Source organism: Phodopus roborovskii, unplaced genomic scaffold (genome assembly GCF_943737965.1).
Source record: "Phodopus roborovskii unplaced genomic scaffold, PHOROB, whole genome shotgun sequence".
NCBI lineage: Eukaryota > Metazoa > Chordata > Mammalia > Rodentia > Cricetidae > Phodopus > Phodopus roborovskii.
This window is the reverse complement of record NW_026126410.1, coordinates 36,650,718-36,672,116: the sequence shown is the minus strand read 5'-3', so window position 1 is coordinate 36,672,116 and position 21,399 is coordinate 36,650,718. Positions and strand designations below refer to the sequence as shown.

At 45.5% G+C, this 21,399-nt stretch overlaps 1 protein-coding gene across 1 annotated transcript in view; it reads right to left on the bottom strand.

The window, feature by feature from the left end:
- Positions 1-21,399, bottom strand: part of Ankh (ANKH inorganic pyrophosphate transport regulator) — a 133,990-nt gene that overhangs the window by 9,324 nt on the left and 103,267 nt on the right. Inside the window, exon 8 of the mRNA XM_051182592.1 lies at positions 17,312-17,407. Coding sequence (XP_051038549.1) covers positions 17,312-17,407 — 96 coding nt within the window. The remainder of the gene's footprint in view (positions 1-17,311; positions 17,408-21,399) is intronic.

Sequence of the window (21,399 nt, the reverse complement as noted above, 5' to 3'; positions counted from 1 at the left end):
TAGAACATGACATCATTTACACTTGGGTAATGTAAGTTTCATGGAATTAGGCTGGCCATGGTAAGACAGTACATGTAAATGGACTGTAAATGTTTTACTTTATACGTGTGATGGGCCTTTCCCTGTGGCTCAATGGCATGTGGCAGCATGCTGAAGTGATTTGCAACGGCAGATGTACAGTCCTTTAGTCACAATGCTTGCTTACCAAAAGGACTCACCCCCATTCTGACTCCCTCAGATCTAGCAATCTGGAGACTGGGGACAAGTGGCCTGCCCCCTTTCCCCACTGCTGGCTTCCAATAGTGTGATGTCACTCACGCCCAGGCATAGCAGCGATTTCAAATAACTCTCAAACAGCACTGAGTATGACACCAGAGACAATTTATCTCCCTGTCTCTATCACATCCCACAAACATGAACGATCCCTCACTCTCCAGAGCTGCTTTATGGTAGGCCCTAAACATTTCCACAGCGGTGAAGCTATAAACCACTCCTCAGGTCTGCCATGGATCTGTGCATTGGATCTTTCCTAAATGAGCATTCTGTTTCCTTAGTGGGGAGGATATGACAAAGAGGCCATATTCTGCCCAACACTCAGGCTTCCCAGAGAATCATGATTGCACTTTGTTTTGCAGCAAGAGATGATCTGAACACGAAACAATGCCTCAAACACAAGTTGCAATCTCTTTGGGTTTTGTAAAGTCACTGTAAAGTGGCTTTTAAGTCACAGCACCAAAGCAAATGAAGGTGTTACTGCATGTCAGAATCATGGTGGGAACACACTTATGTAGCAAGTGACCCAGGTAATTCCTTCCTCTGACCTTCTCATATGGATGATACCACCTTGAAGCCCTTCGTAGGGAGTGATCTGCTCTCTAGGGAGTGCAGTTAAAAAGAGGGCGGACAAAGATCATGCCCCAGAGCTGTTAACCACACACACATCCATGAAGGATCTAGCTCTGCCTTTTAGGAACAATGAGAACAAAATCTAATGCCCCACTTAGCAGAAGGCCATCCAAGGGCAGGAGCCCTACATTTGGGAAGCTCTTTCTCCCTCTTCCTTAGGTCTCTGAGGGCAGAAACTTCATGCTTCTAGTAAGAACATGGTGTGTTAACTTTCAAATAATCTTCCACAAGAGAATATTTGCTGCACTCTCCAGAAAAGGATGCACAAAAAACTTAGAAGGAGGATGTTTGCTAAAAGCTAGGACACCTTCATGCAGGTCATGTCCTAGCATGACAATTGGAGCCAGTGTTTCAGAAAACAAGACTTGGGAGCTCACTCCACAAGGGGTATTTTAGGAAGCATCATTCTACTGAGTTCACCTAGGGGAGTCTTAACTCTGAACATGCTTTCCTGGTTGACCATGACATGTTGTGTTCTTCAAATATTTGCAGAGGCCAGTGACATTGACTTTTCCAAACCAAAAGTGTAAACCTAACAAAGAACTGACAACAGGCATGATTTGTGCCCTGGAATAGCAGTGGGTTGGGTTTCCTGCTACAGAGTTTGCTGTCAATGCCATCTCATTGAGAAGGAACCTTCAAGATAAAACAGCCCAAATTGTGTCCAGATCTTGGGTTTTCTGTTTACAGTCCACTCAAAGGATGCAGAGCTCCTTAGGGCAATGACCCAGTCTAGGACTAGAGCTGTAAGACTATCACCATCCAGAAAGATCTGTAGTGCTAGGAAGCAATAGAGAGACCCCAATAGACATGTCAAGTGGGCATTAGAGCCCACTGGAGCTCCCAACAGCAAAACAGGAATAAGAGCAACATAATAAACAGCCTTGATATAACCCCCCAGCATAAAACTAGCATCCAAAAGCCCATGCTGATAGAAAGAGAGGGGACAGAATACAATTTCCAGCCCATTCATGTGGGCTGACCAAGGACAAATCATCACTGCATAGAAAAAGCTGCCAAGCATCATTACTGGGTCACATGACCAAAGTCAAGGTCAACATTGGTGAAGTCTTGCTAATAGGACTTGAGAGGCCAGCTGTTCTCCGTTGGCATTTCAATAGAGAACAAAGTTACTGTGGGGTAAGGGAGAGGTGCACCCATTGTTGGATGTCCTGAGCTCTCTGTTCTAGTGTGGCATAGTGACCTGGCTTTTGAAATTTCCTTAAGCTGATTATTCTACTTTTGAGGAATTCACAGAGTGTTCTCCATGGCCCAATAACCAGAAGTAGCAGTCCAGGAGGATTCTGATCTCCTGAAGTTAGAAGAAAAATACACAAAGCTGAGGTGAATTAAAATACCCGGTCAGGGGCATCGTTGTTAGAGCATTTAGTAGAAAAAACAGATGTGCAGTTGGGTTGAAATCCCCCACTGGGAGGCCAGTGCTTAAAGATACAGATCAGGAATTCAATTGGGTAAAGAAGTGTTAGCAATAACTAGTACAAAGAGCCCTGACTGCCTGGGGTGAATTCCAACTGCTGTTTCTTTGTATTTTGCTTTCAGGCAAAAATGCCTCAGCACCTTCATCTTCTAGATAGGATGGACTTTTACAGAACTGCTGTGTGCACCACCCTCCTTTAAGGACCTGGTCCACACTGACATAAATGTTTAACCCAGAAAGGAAATCGATGACAGCTTCCTTCAATGAACTCTAGCTGTGGACAGTGTGCCTTTATACCCTTGACTCATCACCATCTGCTTCTACTGTTCCAAGTGGCTTCCTAGGAATCTAACCAACATCTAGATATGGTGAGATCAGGACTGATTTCATTTCCCTGTTTGTATTTGCCCACAGCTTCTGCAATAAATACTGATAAGGAAGGGTGGAAGATTTTGGCTAGTGGTTAAGGGTAAAAAGATCTCCAAAGAAAAGTAACTGGTTTCTTTTTGAGCTTCCTAGCAAGAGCCCAGAGATGCCAGAAAAGTAATGGTTTAGCCGAAAATATTTGTTTCATCATGGCCAGAGGCTAGAGAAGCCAGTAAAGGGTTTGTTGTTTCCTTAGCTCTTTCCGGGAAAGCACACGAAGGCTCAAGGAACTGGACCAACCAGATCTCTGCCGCCCTCCCCCAATCAGTGAAGTACTCCGCAGCTGTGTGGCCAAGGGCCCTCCACTCCTCGGACCCTCCTGCACAGCTCCGTCTTCTTCCTCTCTCAAGCCCCTAAAATAAACCTCTTCTTCCTAAAATGTGGCTGGTGAATTTCATTGCTCAAATTCACAAGACAAGAAGTCAGGATGGCTACTGAGCTTCCAGGATCCTTACCCCTCAAACTATACACAACAAAAGCAAAGAGATGCTCCTTAAGATCAGAGACACCTTGATATTCCTCCCTCATCCGAAAGTTTAAATATAACAGACCCCATGTTTATATCTTTGCAGAAAAATGGGTCTTCATGTATATTTTGCAGGGACATGAGAAGTCAATGTCTTGTGTGCACATCTCAATTCCAAAGGAGAAAGCCACACTGTCTTGCAGGATGGCAATGCCTAGTAACAGATAGCGTTAACATAACCAGCATGACTGACCTGTGGGAACCAGCACTGTCCAATGAGAGGGAGCAAGGTAAAGTGACTGCCACATCCCACTGTCCAATGACAGGGAGCAAGGTAAAGTGACTGCCACATCCCACGGAACTGCTAAGCCATCTGCTATGGGGTGACTTGATGAAAAATTACAAGAGACAGCACTTGAAAGGCACAGTGGGAGAAGACAGCTTCGGTTCAGGCACTGCACTGGGACAGAGAAGGACATAGGTGGGAAAACCCTGGGAGGAGGGATGACTGACTACAGTGTACAGTCTGGAGAGCTAGGGACTTCTTAGTAAGGTCAGGCTGCCAAAGTGCCAGCCTGCTGAATACAGGAGCCGGTTGGATTTATATATACCATGGAAACATCTTGGTTTTCTTTGCTGGAAAGCTAGAGAAAGCATATGATAAGAGTTGACGTTGCACCAGATAGTCTCCATCTGGCCTTCTGGCAATCATAGCTATTACACATCTACCACGAATAAGGGCTAAAGAAGTTGATGCAACCACTTCCTTTTAAAGCGTATTCATGGTAAAACAAACAAAACAAACAAACAAACAAACAAAAAAACCCGTAGTTTTTCAATACCTGGTTTTCTATAGAGTAAGATGACGAAAATCATGCCTCTGAGATTTGTTTGTTGAAATGGTCAAAACCACAAAGTTCTACTTTGGGAGAAAGATGACATTTCTAACAGCAGGGGGTGCCATGCACCCAGCAGTGTGCTGGGTGTCATGTGACTGCCAGCTCCACAGGCTGCATCTACAGAATGCTTCAGTCCAGTTCTTACCAGATCTGAAGGATGTCTAGAAAGTACCACACTCTAGCTTCAGTGTAACTTTTCCTTGACAACAATAAACTCAAAATCTGGGGCATGGGGGAGGGGCATAGTGCCTGTAGGCTCAGTTCAGCAAAATGAGAATTCTACGGATGGTGGGGTGTATTTCAACCATTGGAATGCACCTCATTGTGGTGTCACAGTCGACAAGATGGTAACTTTAGGTTATGTGTAGTTTACTACAATTAAGATGTTTTCTTAGGGATTGAGAAACGGATCAGTGGATAGAGCTCTTTCCTGCAGAGCAAGTGTGGGACCCACCTATAGAGCTGGGATGCCTGCTGCCTACCAGGAATTGAAGCCCTTGGGAGGTCAAGACACAGGGGTCTCTGGTGAAAGCTGCCCACTAGACTGGTTGGAACTGGCCAGCTCCAGGATCAACAAGAGACACTGCCTCAAGAAATACAATAGTCTGTTGTGGTGGCACATGACTAATTCTGGCACACTGGAGGCAGAGGCTGTGGATCTTTGTGAGTTTGAGGCCAGCCCCATCTACAAAGTAAGTTCCAGGACAGCCAGGGTTACATATGAGACCCAATCTCAAAAAGCAAAGAAAGAAACAAAAAACCTTTGGGGGTTGAAGAGTTGGTTCAACGGTTAAAAGCATCGGCTGGCTGCTTTTCTGGAGGAATCAAGTTCAATTCCCAGCACCCACATGGTTGCTCTAAACCATCTGTAAGTCCAGTCCTCTGAGGACACTGCATGCATGTGGTACACAGGCAATACTAATACACATAATATTAAAATAAAATTATCTAAAATATATAAAGTAGGGAGCAATCGAGTAAGACATGACAGTCAAGCTCCATACCAACGTACACACATGCATCTGCTGCATACACCTGTGCCCCCACACATACAAACACACATAGTACATATTCATATACAAATGCCAACAAACTTTGAGAAAAAGGGAAAAAATGTTAAAAACAATTGCAGCTGTCTTATGACAGCATAACATGCATGGCTGTGTGTGTGTGTGTGTGTGTGTGTGTGTGTGTGTGTGTGTGTGTGTTTTTCCCCACATATGTGGAAGTGCAGCCTATTATGAGGAGGGCTTAGGGGACAAAATTTAATCTCCAACAAATCAAACTCCCAAATCTACAAGGGGTGCTGAATTAAAAAGCCAGACCCTGTCAGCTTCGAGAGAGCAGTGTAGAAGGAGGGAAACAGATCCATGGGGGAAAAACCTTGCCCATTACCTCAGGCCAAGAGCTGTGCATGTTATTTCACTTAGTCCCTATACAATTCTGGGACATCTATCTCCTCCATGATGAGGACTCAGGCCCCTCTATTTCCAGGATGCCCTAAGGCACTGGAAAGAGCCCCATCCTGTGCCTTGGTATGAGAAAGCCACAACCTCTGTTCCTTTACCTTCTGCCCCGTTCCTTCCCCAATGCACAAGGGAGTCATTTTCTTCTGCTGGAGAATGGGAACAAGGAGGCAGCAGTCCCCACCTCATGGTGCGGGGGAGGGGCGAACGGCAGAAACAAAGGCTGACACAGGCAGCCTTTGTTCTAGACAAAGGGTCAGCATGGTACCAAGGCTGGGACAGGCCCCAGCATCGCCCAGGACAGCTGACTGACAGGGTAGTTTAGCAACAGAGAGGTAAGACTGGGTCACGCATAGGATTCAACTGCTAATCTGGACAAAGAGGCCACCAAAACAAAACTACCAGGAGGGATTTTTTAATCTTTAACAGCTTGGGTATTGCCATCTTCTAGTATATGAGACCTCAGAAGAAACAAGCTTATTTATAATGGGCTGCTACCAGGCAGGAGCTGGTCCTAATGTGACCAGTGTATGGCAGACTCTACCTACTAAGCGAAATCAGCAGCCAAATTGGGGAGCCAGGCAGCCCTTGAATTATGGCAAACAGCTCTGAGACAAGGAAACTGAGGACACGATGCTGTGCAGACCCTGATCCCTGATCCCACTCCTGATGCCTACACTGGGCATTTTTGTCCCAACCTCTCTGTATCTACCAGTGGTGTGAGACTCAGCCACACAGGCAGACCTCAGGAGCAGGTGGCTGCCTGGCTCTCCTAGGGAATTGCACACTATGGATATCAGCATGCAGGTGACCTTGCTGCATTTCAAAGGTGGAGGCAGATTGGGAGTGCACTTTTAATCTACTGAGCCCAGCAATCAGCATTGGAGGCAATCTGTGACTCATGAAAAAGACTCAAGGAAGGGTCTCAGTAGGTGCAAGGCTGCCTTCTCCTCTCCAGAGGCTGCAATAACTGTTCTCTATAAACTTATTCAGGCTGTGGCATCCTGCATTAGCAGTGCACACCAGGTTAGGGCACCACACAGACTTAAAGCCAGAAGGGGTGCACAGATAGCATGAGGGCATCTGAAGGCCAGACACATGACAGCAATTTCAGGAGATGCCAGGGGCTGGAGCCCACTAGAATCCCAAAGGAGGGTTCTAGGAAGGGCCAGTTTTAGACTGCCAAAATAATATGGCTGCCTGGATCTTACTGGGCTCTCGCTTATTCTGGAGCCCTATGGCTAATTTATAAACACCTGTAGTCTTAAGTTAGTCAAAGGTGACTTGGCCAGGTCAGACCTTATTTATAGTTTGTGTTTCATTTTCCCAGAAAAGCTACAAGGGGAAGAAAGAAAGAAAGAGAGAGAGAGAGAGAGAGAGAGAGAGAGAGAGAGAGAGAGAGACGGAGGGAGGGAGGGAGGGAGGGAAGGAGGAAGGAAGGAAGGAAAGGAAGGAAGGAAGAAAATGGAAAACGTCATGAGCTGACAGGCAAACAGGCTCTTGCACATTCTGTCATGTACATGGTCCTCTGGGACAACCTGACCAACACCCTGTAAGGAATAATGTGAGTCTTTGATACTTTATAGTATCAAATGTTATAAAATTCCTGTCTAGGACAAGGAATTTAATTTTTTTAACATAAGACACTTATGCAAATTTCTAATCCTCTTCACCTAGGAATGCCTTTATTTATATGAATTCCACTGCTTTAGTGGAGGAATTTGATGGCCTGGAGCAGTGATCTTTCGTTTCCCTCCTTCATTTCCTGTGCACCAATTCTTTCCAAAGTAGCCAACTGAATAAGATTGTGAGTGTAAATGGAGTTCTTAATTGGACCAGGTGTAAGGACTCAGGCATTATGCTGGCCTGCCCTGTCACCTGACAGAATGCACTCACTCAGGCAGTACCCTGGTCAGCGCAGGTGCAAAGGACCCTTTAAAGAAAGACCCCAGTTCACTTACTATCTCTTTCCCACTCTTTTCCTGCCATTCCCCTAGGGTAGACAGGTATCCTGTCTCCCTCTTCTCTTCTGCCCTCTCTCTTGCCCCCATTGCCTTTCTAATAAAACTTCTCACTTAAGCTCTGTCTGCCTGGCATGTTTGTCCCCCACCTCCATCAACCTCGCCTGCTTGTGCATTTATCCTAATACCCAGAGTCAGATATTGAGGGAAATGCTGACAGATCTGAGAGAAGGACAAGCTAAGCACACCTTACCTCCTAGTGTCTCAGCAGATAAGAGATCCAGTTCCTGTTTCTCCCTGCTTATATCCTGTTTCCACCTAGCTACCTCACTTCCTGTCTGTCTGTACAGACCTCCAGACCTCTATGGTTAGCTGGTGCCAAGCTCCATCCTCTGACCTTCAGATAGGCTTTATTTGTACAAATAAGATATCACATGTGAGTTTGGACCTCCCAGCCAATGGAGGAAAAGGCTTTGCAACTACCGGAGGAGTTAGACTAAAAACCAGATGCACTTCCTGTCTTGGTATGCTTGCTGTTCGTGAACAGATCAAGATCAAGAATAAAGTTTGCAAGCCCGGCAGTGGTAGCACATGACTTTAATCCCAGAACTCGGGAGCCAAAGGTAGGCGAATCTCTGTGAGCCGAAGCCAGTGTGGTCTGCAAGAGCTAGTTTCCAGACAGCCTTCAAAGCCACAGAGAAACTCTGTCTTGAAAAAAAAAAAAAAAAAAAAAAAAAAAAACCCAAACAAACAAAAAAACAAAAACTTTGTCCCTTTGTTCAGACATTGCAATTGGAGTGGTTGTTTCTTTCTTTCTTTCTTTGTGACCCTGGGCTTATTTCTAGCAATATCACATCCATTACCTTCTTTCCTTTCATGACAGTCCCCCTTTATCCTCAAGGAACACACCCCAGGACCCTCGGTGGATGTGTAAAACTGTACAATTTTTCTTGTGCCTATATACCTAACACAGAGGTCAATTTATAAATAAAAAAGCAGGAGATTAACAACCAGTAAACATAATATAGAATACTGCAACAACACTATAAAATGTGGTCTATCCCAAAATATGTCACCCTCCTGTGTCGATGTGGGGTAATACTGATGTGATAAGAGCAATGGAGATGAATGACACAGCAGGCCTTATGACACAGTACTACACTAGCTCTAGAATATGGCTTGAATGAAAACACTGCAATGTGATTTGTCAGTGTCATTCAACCTCACACAGGAGATGGCCACTACTCAGTGATTACCTAGCACGGCCACACATTGCTACAGTCAAATACCAGAGGCACAGCTCTAGGGGAGGAAGGATTTATTTTGGCCACAGCGCCAGAGGTTTTAGTCTGTTACAGCTGGGACAGTGTGGCAGGAAGAGCAGCTCTCATCACAGTAGCCAGGAAGCAGAGAGAGATATTGTGCCACCTGGGGTCCTAGCCTATGTCAGGGTGCTGCCTAACCTAAGGACAGTTCTTCCTCCCTCTCTTGCCCTCTGGACAAACACCCTCAGACACACCCACAGGTGCACTTTAAAAACCACCCAGGTATTTCTCAAGCTACTGAAGCTGACTGGTTAACCCTGATGGTGACTAACCTGCCTGTGGTAACCCTGGACAAAGGGTAGATTTACATCCTAGGCAAGAATGAACAAGATGGCACGGGATTTCGTTATGCTTCTCAGAATTGTAGCTTTAAACTTTCTGGAACTTTCCATATCATATTTTTGGGCTGTGGCTGACCACAGGTAGCTGAAACCACAGAAAGAAAATCTGTGGGTAAGGAGGGACAACTGTATTTTATTTTTCTCTAAAGTACCCATTAGTACCTGTAGCTGGAGGTGTAAGGCCCACCCAGAGACAATCCCCACAACTACTACATATACTTTCTCTGGTAACAGGTATGATTAAATGAAGGACTTTGAAATGAGATCATCCTTGTAGATCCTAAATGCTTCAATTTCTTGCTTAGGGTCAATGCACTCTCCAGGCTATCAGTTAAGAGCCCCCTCCACACAGAAAGAGGCTTTGGCAGCTCTCAGTGACTGGTTTGTCAAATAATTTTTCAGTACAAAGAATCTTTGGGGGCTTGGAACAGATGACCAGATCCCCAAGAACAATTTCATGGCACTATTTAGAGCTCTTTATTGGGTCTGGACAAGTGGTCTACCCAATTCATAGTCCTTCAAACAGAACTCATGGAACAAAGCCCAGGGGAACTTCCCTCTCCAGCCTGGATTCTAAGAGTGGCTGCACCAAGTCACACTGAGGCCCTGGCAGAGCAGGCCAGTCACACCCTCTGCTGACCCAAGAAGATGCTGACTGTTTCAGATTGTTCCTGAACCAAATGATTTCTCACTTCAGCAAAGGTTCCCAGTGGCAACTTAGGCATTTGAACCAGACGCTCTGGGTCTTTATTGGGTTGGTTTTAGCCTAAGCTTATACAGTAGTTTTTGAGATAATTTATTTGTCTTTTTTGAAGTCTCATGTAATTCAGGCTGGCTCTTAACTCATTAAATAAGAACTGAGCCTTCTGACTCTTTCTGTTTCCACCTTTAGAGTGCAGGGATTATAGGCATGTGTCACAAGCCCAGTTTATATAGTGCTGGGGAACATAGTCGGGGCTTTGAGTAGCTAGGCACCAAGTGGCCACATCTCTAGCTAGTATTCCGAGGTAAGTTTCTATGTAGAACAGGCTGGCCTCAAGCACCATGTCCAGCAAGGTAATATCCCAAGTAACTGAGATACTTTCAGTTTGGCTGGGGCCCCACCTGTTTTGTTTTAGGGTACTGGAAGGGGGAGGAGAAAAGCGCTCACAGGAACAATCTCTAGCCAGAAATCCTTGACACAAGATAAGCCAGGTCCCACACCCCGTAGTCTCTCTGACATTTCCTGGGGGTTGTCAGTGGGGTAGACCCAGACACATTGGAGCTAAGAACTTCTTTCTAAGCTCTACTCCCATCAGTGCACCAGAATGGGTTTGCTTTCTGTATTCAAGTTGATCTAGCAAAAGCCATTTTCCCCATGGCTGCAGAGCATCTTCAAGCACGCTTCCCAATTCCTTGCTCTGTGACAAGCCAAATGGTTCCTGGTCCAGCCACTTCTCTCTAGAACTTTTCTGGTCTCCAGTGGTAAATTGAGAATGCAACAGAGCCTGTGAGATGGGACTTGGTAGGTAGTGCCATGCTTCAGTGGGTGATATATTGGAATATAATCCCCACTGGGGGGTTGTTATTACAGGTCAAGTGGACCCTGGTTGGAGAATGACCACACCCGTGCATAAATATGTGAGGGCCTTGACCACAGAATCCTGAGTCAAATGTAAGTTTCTTTTCATTAAAACTTGTCAAATTTGTGGACCATGTCACTAGCAACAGGACACACACATTTTTGTTAAGTTTCAAATGGTAACATGGGAAGGAGATAAGGGTTTTGCAAGGACCCAGTGAGTGCACTGAATTATTCAGTTAACAAAAAACACAACCAAGCCAAGTTACCTGAATCTAATACTGGTGACTGTTTCTCTCAAAGTCCCCCAAACCATCAGCAAAGACACAGCAAAGCTCCCAAGGGCAGACAAGAGTGCCGCCTGCAAGCTGAATTCTTCTCAGTGGACTCCAAAGGCAGGTACGGCACTGCTTGCAACCTAAGTACTTCTCAGCAAGCCCTCTGCTCAAATGAAGACTTGAAACAAAATACTAGTGATGATTCATGTAACTAAAGAAATGGGGAGCTGAACAGCCAAGGTCTCATGAATCAATTTTGTAGCTTCTGATGACCACAAAGAGTCCTTTCTCGTAGAACATCAGCAGGTTGGATTGCCAGGGCCAGTGACCAGAGATCTACATTTGGGTGTTTCAGAGCAATAGGAGGGAACAGTCCTTCAGCCTTGAGGCTGAAATCAGGATGAGTGACGATCGGCCTCTCCACAGCATCAGGACCCGTGATGGCACTGTAGGCTTCCTATGTCTATGTCCACATATCCTTTTTTATAGTATCAGCCACAGATTTGGAGCCAAGTTTGCCCGTTGGAACCCAAACTCCACTCCCAAGTAAGGTTGCCTTTTTGGTGGTCGGGTTAACATTGCAATGTGTGAACAGACACAGTTCAACCCATGACAAACAGAATGGAAAATTCCAGGTGGGTTCATGGTCCCCCTCACTTTTTTATTAACTTCGGCAGTTAACTGCCAAAGTTAATAAAAAGTTTAAAACCTAGCAGAGTAACTTAAATCAAATACCCATTCCTGCTTCAAGTACAGATCAGAGTGATACTGATTTTTAACTTCTTTTTGCATTTGGGTGCACATGTGTGCAGGTAGTGGTGTAGGTGCAGGAGAGATGGCCCAGTAGTTAAGAGCACTGGCTGCTCTTCCAGAGGACCTGGGTTCAATTCCCAGCACTGAAATGGCAGCTCACAGCTGTCTGTACCAGTTGCAGGGGACCTGACACCCTCACATATGCAAGCAAAACACCAATGCACATTAAAAAAAAAAAAAAAAAAAAAAAAAAAGAAAGAAAGAAAAGAAAGAAATAAAAAAGAAAAAAGCCAGGTGGTGGAATACAGCATTTCCTTTAATACAGCATTTCCAGCCGGCTGTTGGTGGTGCACTCCTTAATCCCAGCACTTGGGAGGCAGAGGCAGGTGGACCTCTGTGAGTTCGAGGCCAGCCTGGTCTGCAGAGTGAATTACGGGACAGCCTGGTCTATACAGAGAAATCCTGTTTCAGGAAGAAAAAAAAAAAAAAGAAAGAAAGAAAGAAAGAAAGAAAAAGTGTGGGTGCAGATGTACAACCAGAGGCTGACGGGGCGGGGGCATTTCTCAGTTGCTCTCTACCTCACCTTTTTTCTCTTTCTGCCAGAGTTGGCACACTTGGCTAGACTGGTTGACCAGCAAGCCCCAGAGACGGTCCTTTGTCTCCCCTCCCCACTCCCACATGAGCTGGTGCGCATGGCTTTCACGTGGGTGAGATCATGCCCACGTGACAAATCTTTACTCACAGAGCCATCTTCCTGCTCCTATTTTAACTTTTTCTCTTTGAAGGCCTGGATCCTTTAAATATCAACAAGTCCTGAGCTTGGATACCTTTGTACTCTCCTATTGGAGGCTATTGGAGGCTGTTTGATGGCATCCCATGAGGGTTCCTTTTCTCTCTACCTGGCCTTGCCCTTGAGAAGTTGAAGCTGAGGGCTTGTTCTTATGTGGACAGTGGGATGCAGTTCTCTGAGCTTGGCAATGATCCAAGTGCCCTGTTCAAACCCTAGCGAGAATGGCACTCCACACCTGCATTCTTTGGTTTTGTTTTCTGAGACAGGATTTCTCTGTGTAGTTGTGGCTGTCCTGGAACTTGCTCTATAGACCAGGCTGGCCTTGAACTCACAGAGATAAATCTGCCTCTGCCTCCCGAGTGCTGGGACTAAAGCCATCATCCGGCTCATGCCTGCATTTTTAATACCAGTCAGTTCACCAAAAACCAACCTTAGCCAAGAACATTATGTGTAATTTCCAGGTTTCTAAAATTGCATGTCTCTGTAAATTCTCCTGAAGTTCACGATCACTGGAAAGACTCCCAGAGCCCTGCAGAGTGGGTGAGAGCTCCAGGGCTTGGGGATCCTCGTTTTCCTGTTTTGAGTGTCCCTGTATCTCTGCCATTCTGCCCATCTTTCTGTGGCAACCTCTTATCTCTTTTTCTGACTAGCTGACCCCTCTTACCTCTCACTGTCAAACCCTCTCCAGCTGTCAGACCATTTACTTCCTCTCTGTGATCCTTGCATTTTGCTTCTCTTTCTTGGGATCTAGCATTCAGGGGGTGTTGGGATGGCCGGGCAGGCTAGCCACTGTACAAAAGTGCCCCACTGGCTCTACTTGGCAAGGCCCATCTGGTCCAGTGCCCATTCCTACTGTGTTCAAAGGGGCTTGAGAAGGCCTCGGAGGCAGCCAAACCTGTGTTTTACATAGATTCTTTTCCACTTCTCCTGGAACAGAAGGGCCCCATTCTTAGCACCAGCTTCCCAAAGCTAAAGTATTGGGGAGTCCGAGAAGTCCCAGCGCTCTTCAAAGGCCATTTGTGAAGTCAGCCAGTAGCCAGTCAACTAACTGTGAGCAGCCAAAGCTGCGACCACAACTTGTTACAAGTGTCAGAAAGAGTTCAAAGGAAAGGGGATCCCCAAACAAGTTTTGAGTTAATGAACAAATCCAATAAATTTAGCAGCATGATTTCTTGGCTTTCATTGAGCTGGCCTGGATTCTGAAAACAGGTGCTCTGCCACCTTTTGGGGATACTCATCCCCTACAGACAATACTATTGGGGAGCCATGTGCCACTCTGGTCATCAGTTTTTACTTCAGTCCCAAATCTTGAGTCCGGAAGGAACTATGATGCGCTTCAGGGTTTTATGAGTGGTAGGGCTTTCCAGTTCAGGCATCCAGTTCCTTCCCCAGCAAGGGAAGTCTTCCTTATTGCCTACTCCACACCATCCTCTCATGCTCACAACAGGCTTCTAGGACATTCTAATTGTCACAGGACTCAGTAGACACAAATGTAAGAGCAACCAGGAAGGTTCTGGCAAAGTGGTCACTGCATGGATGGCCACCTGTATTTTGAGGCTGGCTTCTTTCTGGCTTACTGTTTGCAATACAGCCTCTCCTGTATGGCTATACAATAAGGTGCTCCTACAGGTAAGCCATCCTTTGACTCAGTTCAAGTGTACTTTTGTCCTCTTTTCCTTAGATTGCAGTTTGCTAACCCCAGTCTACTCCCTGCTTGCTCTTAGGGGCTTACTTACCTGACAATCTATTCATTTGGACTTTTAAATCCACTAAAGATTCCAAACCTTTCTCTTTTATCTCACTGGGCCAGGCCATTTCCAGACCAGACAGCTCTGTGAACTGTCATCCGAAGGATGGGCAGCAAGACACTAATGAGTCACAACAGCAAATGTTGCTTTTCCGCTAACATTCCTCCTGAATCCACGCCTTCATTAAGAGTAGGTACCATAGATAAGAAGTGATAACTGATGGGCTAATTCATGGGTTATCATGGATAGGTTATGTGGCCAGCCCTAGAGACTACCATCACAGACCTGCTTTGTGAATGTCAGACTAAGGGCACCAGTAGATATGCAAGAATTAATGTGTCATGTGATATTAAAAGGTATGTACCACACACTGACAGTCAAAGGTTCAATTTGGAAAAACCCAATTTTACATTTTCTATGTGTCTTTTAGGGACAATTCCCCTAGCCATGATGTTGGATGAACAGACTGAACTATTATATGGACAACTGAACCACACATTTAAATACTGTAGCTTTTAATGTTGAAGAGATAATTTCTTCAAGCACGTTGCATGCTCCTGTCTGGGGACCTGGGTAAGTTAACAGGACAGAGTTCCAGGTGGCTGAGCTCTAGCAGGGTATATTTCTGGGCATGTGGATGGATTGCTTATCCTAAGTTGTTTCCTTTTCTGAAAACTAAAGGGTTTTAACTGTTCATCTCCAAATCTCCACATCCATTTCTAAGGCATACTTCATACTGAGCCAGTTCTACTCACATGTTTTCTTGGTCTGGGATTAAAATAAGAAATCAACATCTGCCTAGGAGATACATGTATTTTTCCACATCCTGTCATTATTTTAAACTTGCTGAAGATCAAAATTACAGAGGTTCAAATGATTGCCCACAAATCAGGGTGAGAAAAATAGTCTTCATACTCAGTGTGGCCATGTTCTCCTTCGCTAACTCCAGCTACAAGAAGGCACGTCCACGTGAGAGAAGACAGGCTGGGAATCCTGGCAGCTAATCCAACGACAGCCATGAACTCTGGGCTCTCTGAGCAGATGAGGCTGTCCCAGGATCTGGCTTCAAGTCAACTTTTGACTCCAAGTCACTTAACAGTCTCCACAAGCTGAAGCCTGTTCCTGGAACAGAAACTTCTCTGTTTTTTTCCTAAAATACTCTTTTGAGAAGTTTCAGAGTTGTTCAGTGTTTTGCTAACATTTTAGGGAATTATGGAAAAACTGGCACACCATAGGAAGAAAGGAAAAATAAATGCCAACAGGGGAACAGGTCGACTGGGGTCACTGGTCAACTCCAACCACAAATGTGATGAGGAATTCCCTCCTAGCTAGGAGACTTGGGTTCAGTGTGTGTCACCCCATCTCACGGGAACAGGTGGCTAGAGAGGTAGTGCTGGTGGTGATAGGTGCTGAGGATATGACATTATGACTCAGCGGTTCCAAAGGCTTTCTGTGATCGTATGTCTCATGTTGTCCCAGTCACACACTGTCCAGGTGCTGGACCAGATATTAAGCTGTAGGTTTTGAGTGGCCACTGGTGGTGTGAAACATATCAGGGCCTGCTTTTCAAGGACAGTCAATAATACTCATGAGGCTAAATGGTTCTTAGGACTATGGTGAAGGTGTCAGGAACTGTCTTTCTATTCTCAGGAAGATACTTCAGTCCTTTGCCCTCTGTACTGGTTGTTAGCGATGACTGCAATCATTATATATAGTAGGCATAAGTGGAAATTAAGTTCCATAGGACTTTATGAGTAGCATAGCCACAGCAAGGAAGGAAAACTCAGGGAAGTTGAAAAGAGCCATATTCTTTAGTCTCTTAGCAATCACGTGACACAGCGACCATGTCAATTGGTTGACTTTTTCCTGCCTTTAGGAAATGTTGGAACTATCAATCTTAAATTGCATAGTATGTCTTTCAGCTTTCACAGCCTGAGCCCTTTCCCTCATGTTTCCTGAATATTATCTTCCATGTGGGAGCTTGGTAAAGTTGGGGTGTATTGTTTACCTAAGAACATGCACCCAGCTCCTGGGAGGCAGAGGCAGGCAAATTTCAGAGAATTCTAGGCTAGCCTGTTTTGTGAGTTCCAGGGCAATGTAGTGAGACTCTCCTTTAGAAAAAAAAAAAAAAAAAAAAAAGGTGTAGCCAGACGCCCACCACTCAGTGTTGTCCACTCTTATCCATAGCTGTATCTTCTGTACTTATACAGACTTCATGGAACTTGGGAGAGGCCCCCATAATATGGCCAAGTAAGTCAGCCGTATCAATACAATGCAATTCGGAGAGGAATTTCTACTAGAGAAAATGAAATAATACTAGTTAAATTTGGGAAAGGGCAGTGGTATTTTTGTAGTTGACTGGAAGTTTAAAAGATGAATCAGAAATTATGTTGCAAGAAAAGAGTACTGGGCTGGGGGTATAGCTCCAAGACAGGGAGTTCACCTAGCATGTACAATTTCCTAGGTTCAATTCCTAGAAACATACAATGCCTGCAAACTAAATAGAAGGGTATCACAGCTGCCTGTAATCCCAGCACTTGGGAGACGGATGTACAGGATCTCTTAGGGCAAGCTGGTTAGCCACACTAGTTGAATCATCAAGGTCTAGGCTAAATGAGAGATAAGTAAATAAAATAGACAGGGGTCCAGGAAGGGGATATTCTCACACACTCACACTCACACACACACAAACACACATGGAAAGATATTATTCAAATGAAAGCTGCCTTTCTTGATCATGTCTATGGACCCGAGAAGCCATGGAAACACTTTTATTCCTAGAGTCCATGGTCTGGAATGACAGTCATTAATGGAGGTAACCAGGTATCACAGTATGGAATACAGGATTCGCTCCTCTAAGGTGGCAATTTCCCGCTTTGTGAACACAGCCAGCCACTCACAAGGAGAAAGAAGACAAGCATGCAGTCTCCCCACATCCCCACTGTCCTCTTACCGTCAATGACAGGGCCATGCAGACGAAGGTGAACTTTTTGATGTGGGCCGAGGTGACCGTGTTGCTAGTGTTTGCCAGCTTATTGCTGGGGTTATTCTGGAAAAAGAGAATGGTGGTGATGACCGGGCTGGGTTATCCTTGGCTGAGCCCCCAGGTCACAAAGAGAACCTTGTTTTATTTGACATGCCTCAAGTATGGATTTCCAGTGACAGCTTGGAAGACGGCTGGCACATCAGGTCTCTGACATGGCTGTCAGGTTCCTGCCCAGAAATGTTAACCAGAGGGAACTCTGGGCTCATTCAACCCTCTGCCCTTGGCAGCAGGCTGCCAGCTCACCCTGAAGGGCCTTGGCTCTCTCTGAAGCCTGCTTCCTGCCTCATGTGTCCCATTTTGGCATCTTCTTAAATGCCATGGTTCACAGACCTCTGGGGTCTTCTCCCTACTAAAGCAATAAAACTTTCCCTGAGCCACTTGAAGGCTCTCCCTGGACCCCAGATGCATCTCCCCACCATTATTCCCCCCACCCCGCATCCCAAACAGGGTTCCTCCATCTTCTCCCACATCAGTGCATCTCTCTTTCCTCCCTTTGTTGGAATATCCTTCCCCTGAAGGCCCATCCCCTTCCCAGCCTTCTGCTGGGGAAAGCCTCTGTGATCTTTGAGTTATAGACAATTTCTGGACCTTACTTCTGATGATATTGGTCCTGTTTGGGTAGACAATGTGTGCACACATGTTCAGACCCCTATGCAAACTCTGGGCTTAAGGAGTGCCTGTCTTGCCCTCTCCCTGGCCCGGAAGCACTTTGCAGTCTTCCTTAAATAGAAGGGGATATCAAAGGGCATTGGCTACATTGAGTTGTGAGCAAATTCTCTCTAAGCAGGTAGTTCATGCATCCTGTCACAAGTCACCAAAAAGTACAGTGAGGGAGGAGGCCTGCTGAGGCTGCCTGCCAAGGATGCCCTTAATCAATGGGAGCATCTGGCCTCACTCCAGGGAAGCAGAGAAGAACCCTGCTCCAGTCTCCATCAACTTAGCTCCAGAGCTGAGGAACAAAACCTATCCATGATGCCTGCCTCCAGGTTGGCTTACAAGGGGAAGGGATGGAGACGGGGGTGGAGTGGGGTGTGTGAATCAGGCAACCTCACCATAACTAGCATACTTAGCCCATGTTGATGACCTGTGTGAGAACTCCTGCAGGGCATGGTAAGAACGCACATGCAAATCTCTGCAGGGGTGGTTGAAAAGGACTGGCACACCAATATTAGGGACACCATTTTACTTGCCTGGTGAACTGTCTGACAGACAACAGCTAAAACAGAGAATTCACACACGTGCTTTATGTTTAAGTCAGAAGAACTACCGCTTTACACCTCTTCTTCTGGAACCCACAGAGAGGTCAGAGGCACCACCAGTCAAGATTGGGGATGCTGGAAGCTCACTCAGAGGGGTCTGAGGTATTGGTGGCCAGATGGCATTCCCACACACGGCTTGGAATTACTCAGTGGAGTGTGTGGAAACAAGGAAATAATGGTGATGGGAGATGTCAGTCTATAAATATGTTTCTCATACTGCTTAATGAATAAAGCACTGTTGGCCAATAGGAAAGCAAGATAGGTGGGACTAGGAGACAAGGAGGATTCGAGAAAGTAGTAGGGAGGAGTCAGCATGTAGAGACTGGGGAGTGTACAACGCCAGCTCCTTTCCTGTAAGATGAGACCACGTGGAAATACTTAGATTAATAGAAATGGGTTAATACTTAAGACAGAGCTAGCGGATAAGAAACAAGTAACTGGCTAACAGCATTATATCAAATACAGAGTCTTGGTGTGTTAATTGGGGCTGATGCTGCTGTGGGTCCAGCAGCCGGAAAAACTACGTAACACAATGGGTGAGGTTTAAAAAGAATCCCAGGTAACTCTAGTTTCTGCCCAGAGGTAGGTTCATTAAAGGAAAGTTTTCTTAGCTTCTAACCTCTGTGATTAAGAGGTGTGGGTGCTCCTGTTGAAGACACAGAATGTGGTATTGTTGTTATTGTTGTTGTTGTTATTATTATTATTATTAGGTAGCCCAAACCAATTTCAGATGGGACAGTCCCAACCAAGAGCTCCACCCATTTCAGTACCTGCCTTTGTCTTTAAGTTGCATTATATAATCTTCCTTACCAAAGCGAGAACTGAAATTTAGCAAAGACTGACATCTGGGCTGGTTTTCTAGGACTTACTACTACACATGTTCTTTGAAATGAAAGCAGAGATTCTATCTATAGGTTGCATTAACTCACTGAACAGAAGGCCCTTGCACAGTCTCAGGAATCAACCAAAAATATTGCCTAGGAGAAGCTCTTCATGCTCATGCTGCATCCAGATATCTATAACCAGTGGTGGTGGGAACCAGTGAACTACCAAGGAAGGGCTACACCAGCACCGTCCTGCGTAAGATCATTGGCCCATCTCGTGCTAGCATATGGTGGGGTGCCGTTGAGAGGAGAGTCAGACTTTATGATGAGCGTGTGTACCTGAAAAAAGAAGGGAAGGGGATGGAAGAATAGCAGGAGGCTGAGCAGTATGGGAGATGGCTGTCAGGGGTGAGAACAAAGTGTGTGTGTGTGTGTGTGTGTGTGTGTGTGTGAGAGAGAGAGACTGTATGAGTGTGAGTGTGTGTGAGACTGTATGAGTGTGAGTGTGTGTGTAAGTGTGCATGTGTGTGAGTGTATCTGTGTATGTGAGTGTATGAGTGTGTGTATGTGTGTGAGTGTATGTGTGTGAGTGTATGAGTGTGTGTGTGTGTATGAGTGTGTGTGTGTGAGTGTATGAGTGTGTGTGTGAGACTGTATGAGTGTGAGTGTGTGTGTAAGTGTGCATGTGTGTGAGTGTATGTGTGTATGTGAGTGTATGAGTGTGTGTATGTGTGTGAGTGTATGAGTGTGTATGTGAGTGTATGAGTGTGTGTGTGAGACTGTATGAGTGTGAGTGTGTGTGTGAGTGTGTAAGCGTGTGAGTGTATGTGTGTGAGTATGAGTGTGAGTTAGTGTGAGTATATGTGTGAGTGTGTATGCGTGTGAGTATGTGAGTGTATGAGTGTGTGTATGTGTATGAGTGTGTTTGTGTGAGTGTGTGTTTGTGTGAGTGTGTGTTTGTGTGAGTGTGTGTTTGTGTGTGTGTGTGTGTGAGTGTGTGTGGTGAACTGATGGTGGTCTTTGTGTAGACATGGGGAATACCCTGGGCTTAGGGTGTGATGTGTGGTGGAAGGAGTTGGGTACCTCTCTTGGAACCTGTAGTCTACAAGCCTGGCCTTCCTAATAGACAGACAAAGGAGACCGTTCAGGGATGGTATTGCAAGTGAAATGGAAAGGTTTAAACCTCTGGCCTGGCCTTGTTTGCATGACTTCATGTGACTTTTGTCCCCACAGAAAGTTGGAGTGAGGGCTTGGTGAGGATGAGGAAGCAGGTGTAGTGATAGTTGAGAGCTGACCGTTTTGATCTGCTGGAGACTCTGGCCCTGGACTTTCCTCTCCACACTCTCAGGGCTCCCATTTGATTAACAGAAAATAGAGGTAGCAATGTTTCTGAACTACTGCTAGGAAACATCAAGGCAAAACACATAATGAGTTGCAGGCTACTTGTCCTCAGAATGTAATACACCATTGTATATAAATAGTATGCCTTGCTAGCTGTTTGTTTCAGAGCAAACGCTGTAGACATTTATTAAATGACAAGCAGTTAAGTTCCAACCAATTAAAAGGTAAAACCAAAAGGGTTAGATATCTCCTGGAGGGGCCAGCAGTTTCAGGAAGGCAGAGTTGCTGGCCACTGAGGTTTTTGGCTGAACTGGAAAGGTGGGGTATGGAGCCAGAGAGATGGCTCCAAGCAGCCTCACCAGGCGGCTCATAATTGCCTGTAATTCCAACTCCAGGGGATCTGATGTCCTCTGGCCTCTGAGGTCACCTGCATGCAGCTGGTACACATAAACTCATACAATACATAATAACCATAAATAAATACAGCCTAAGAGAAGACCCCCAAACAAACAGAAAACAAGTCTTGCCTCATGGGCAAGTCTGTACCTACATCCTTGCCATAGAAAGACAG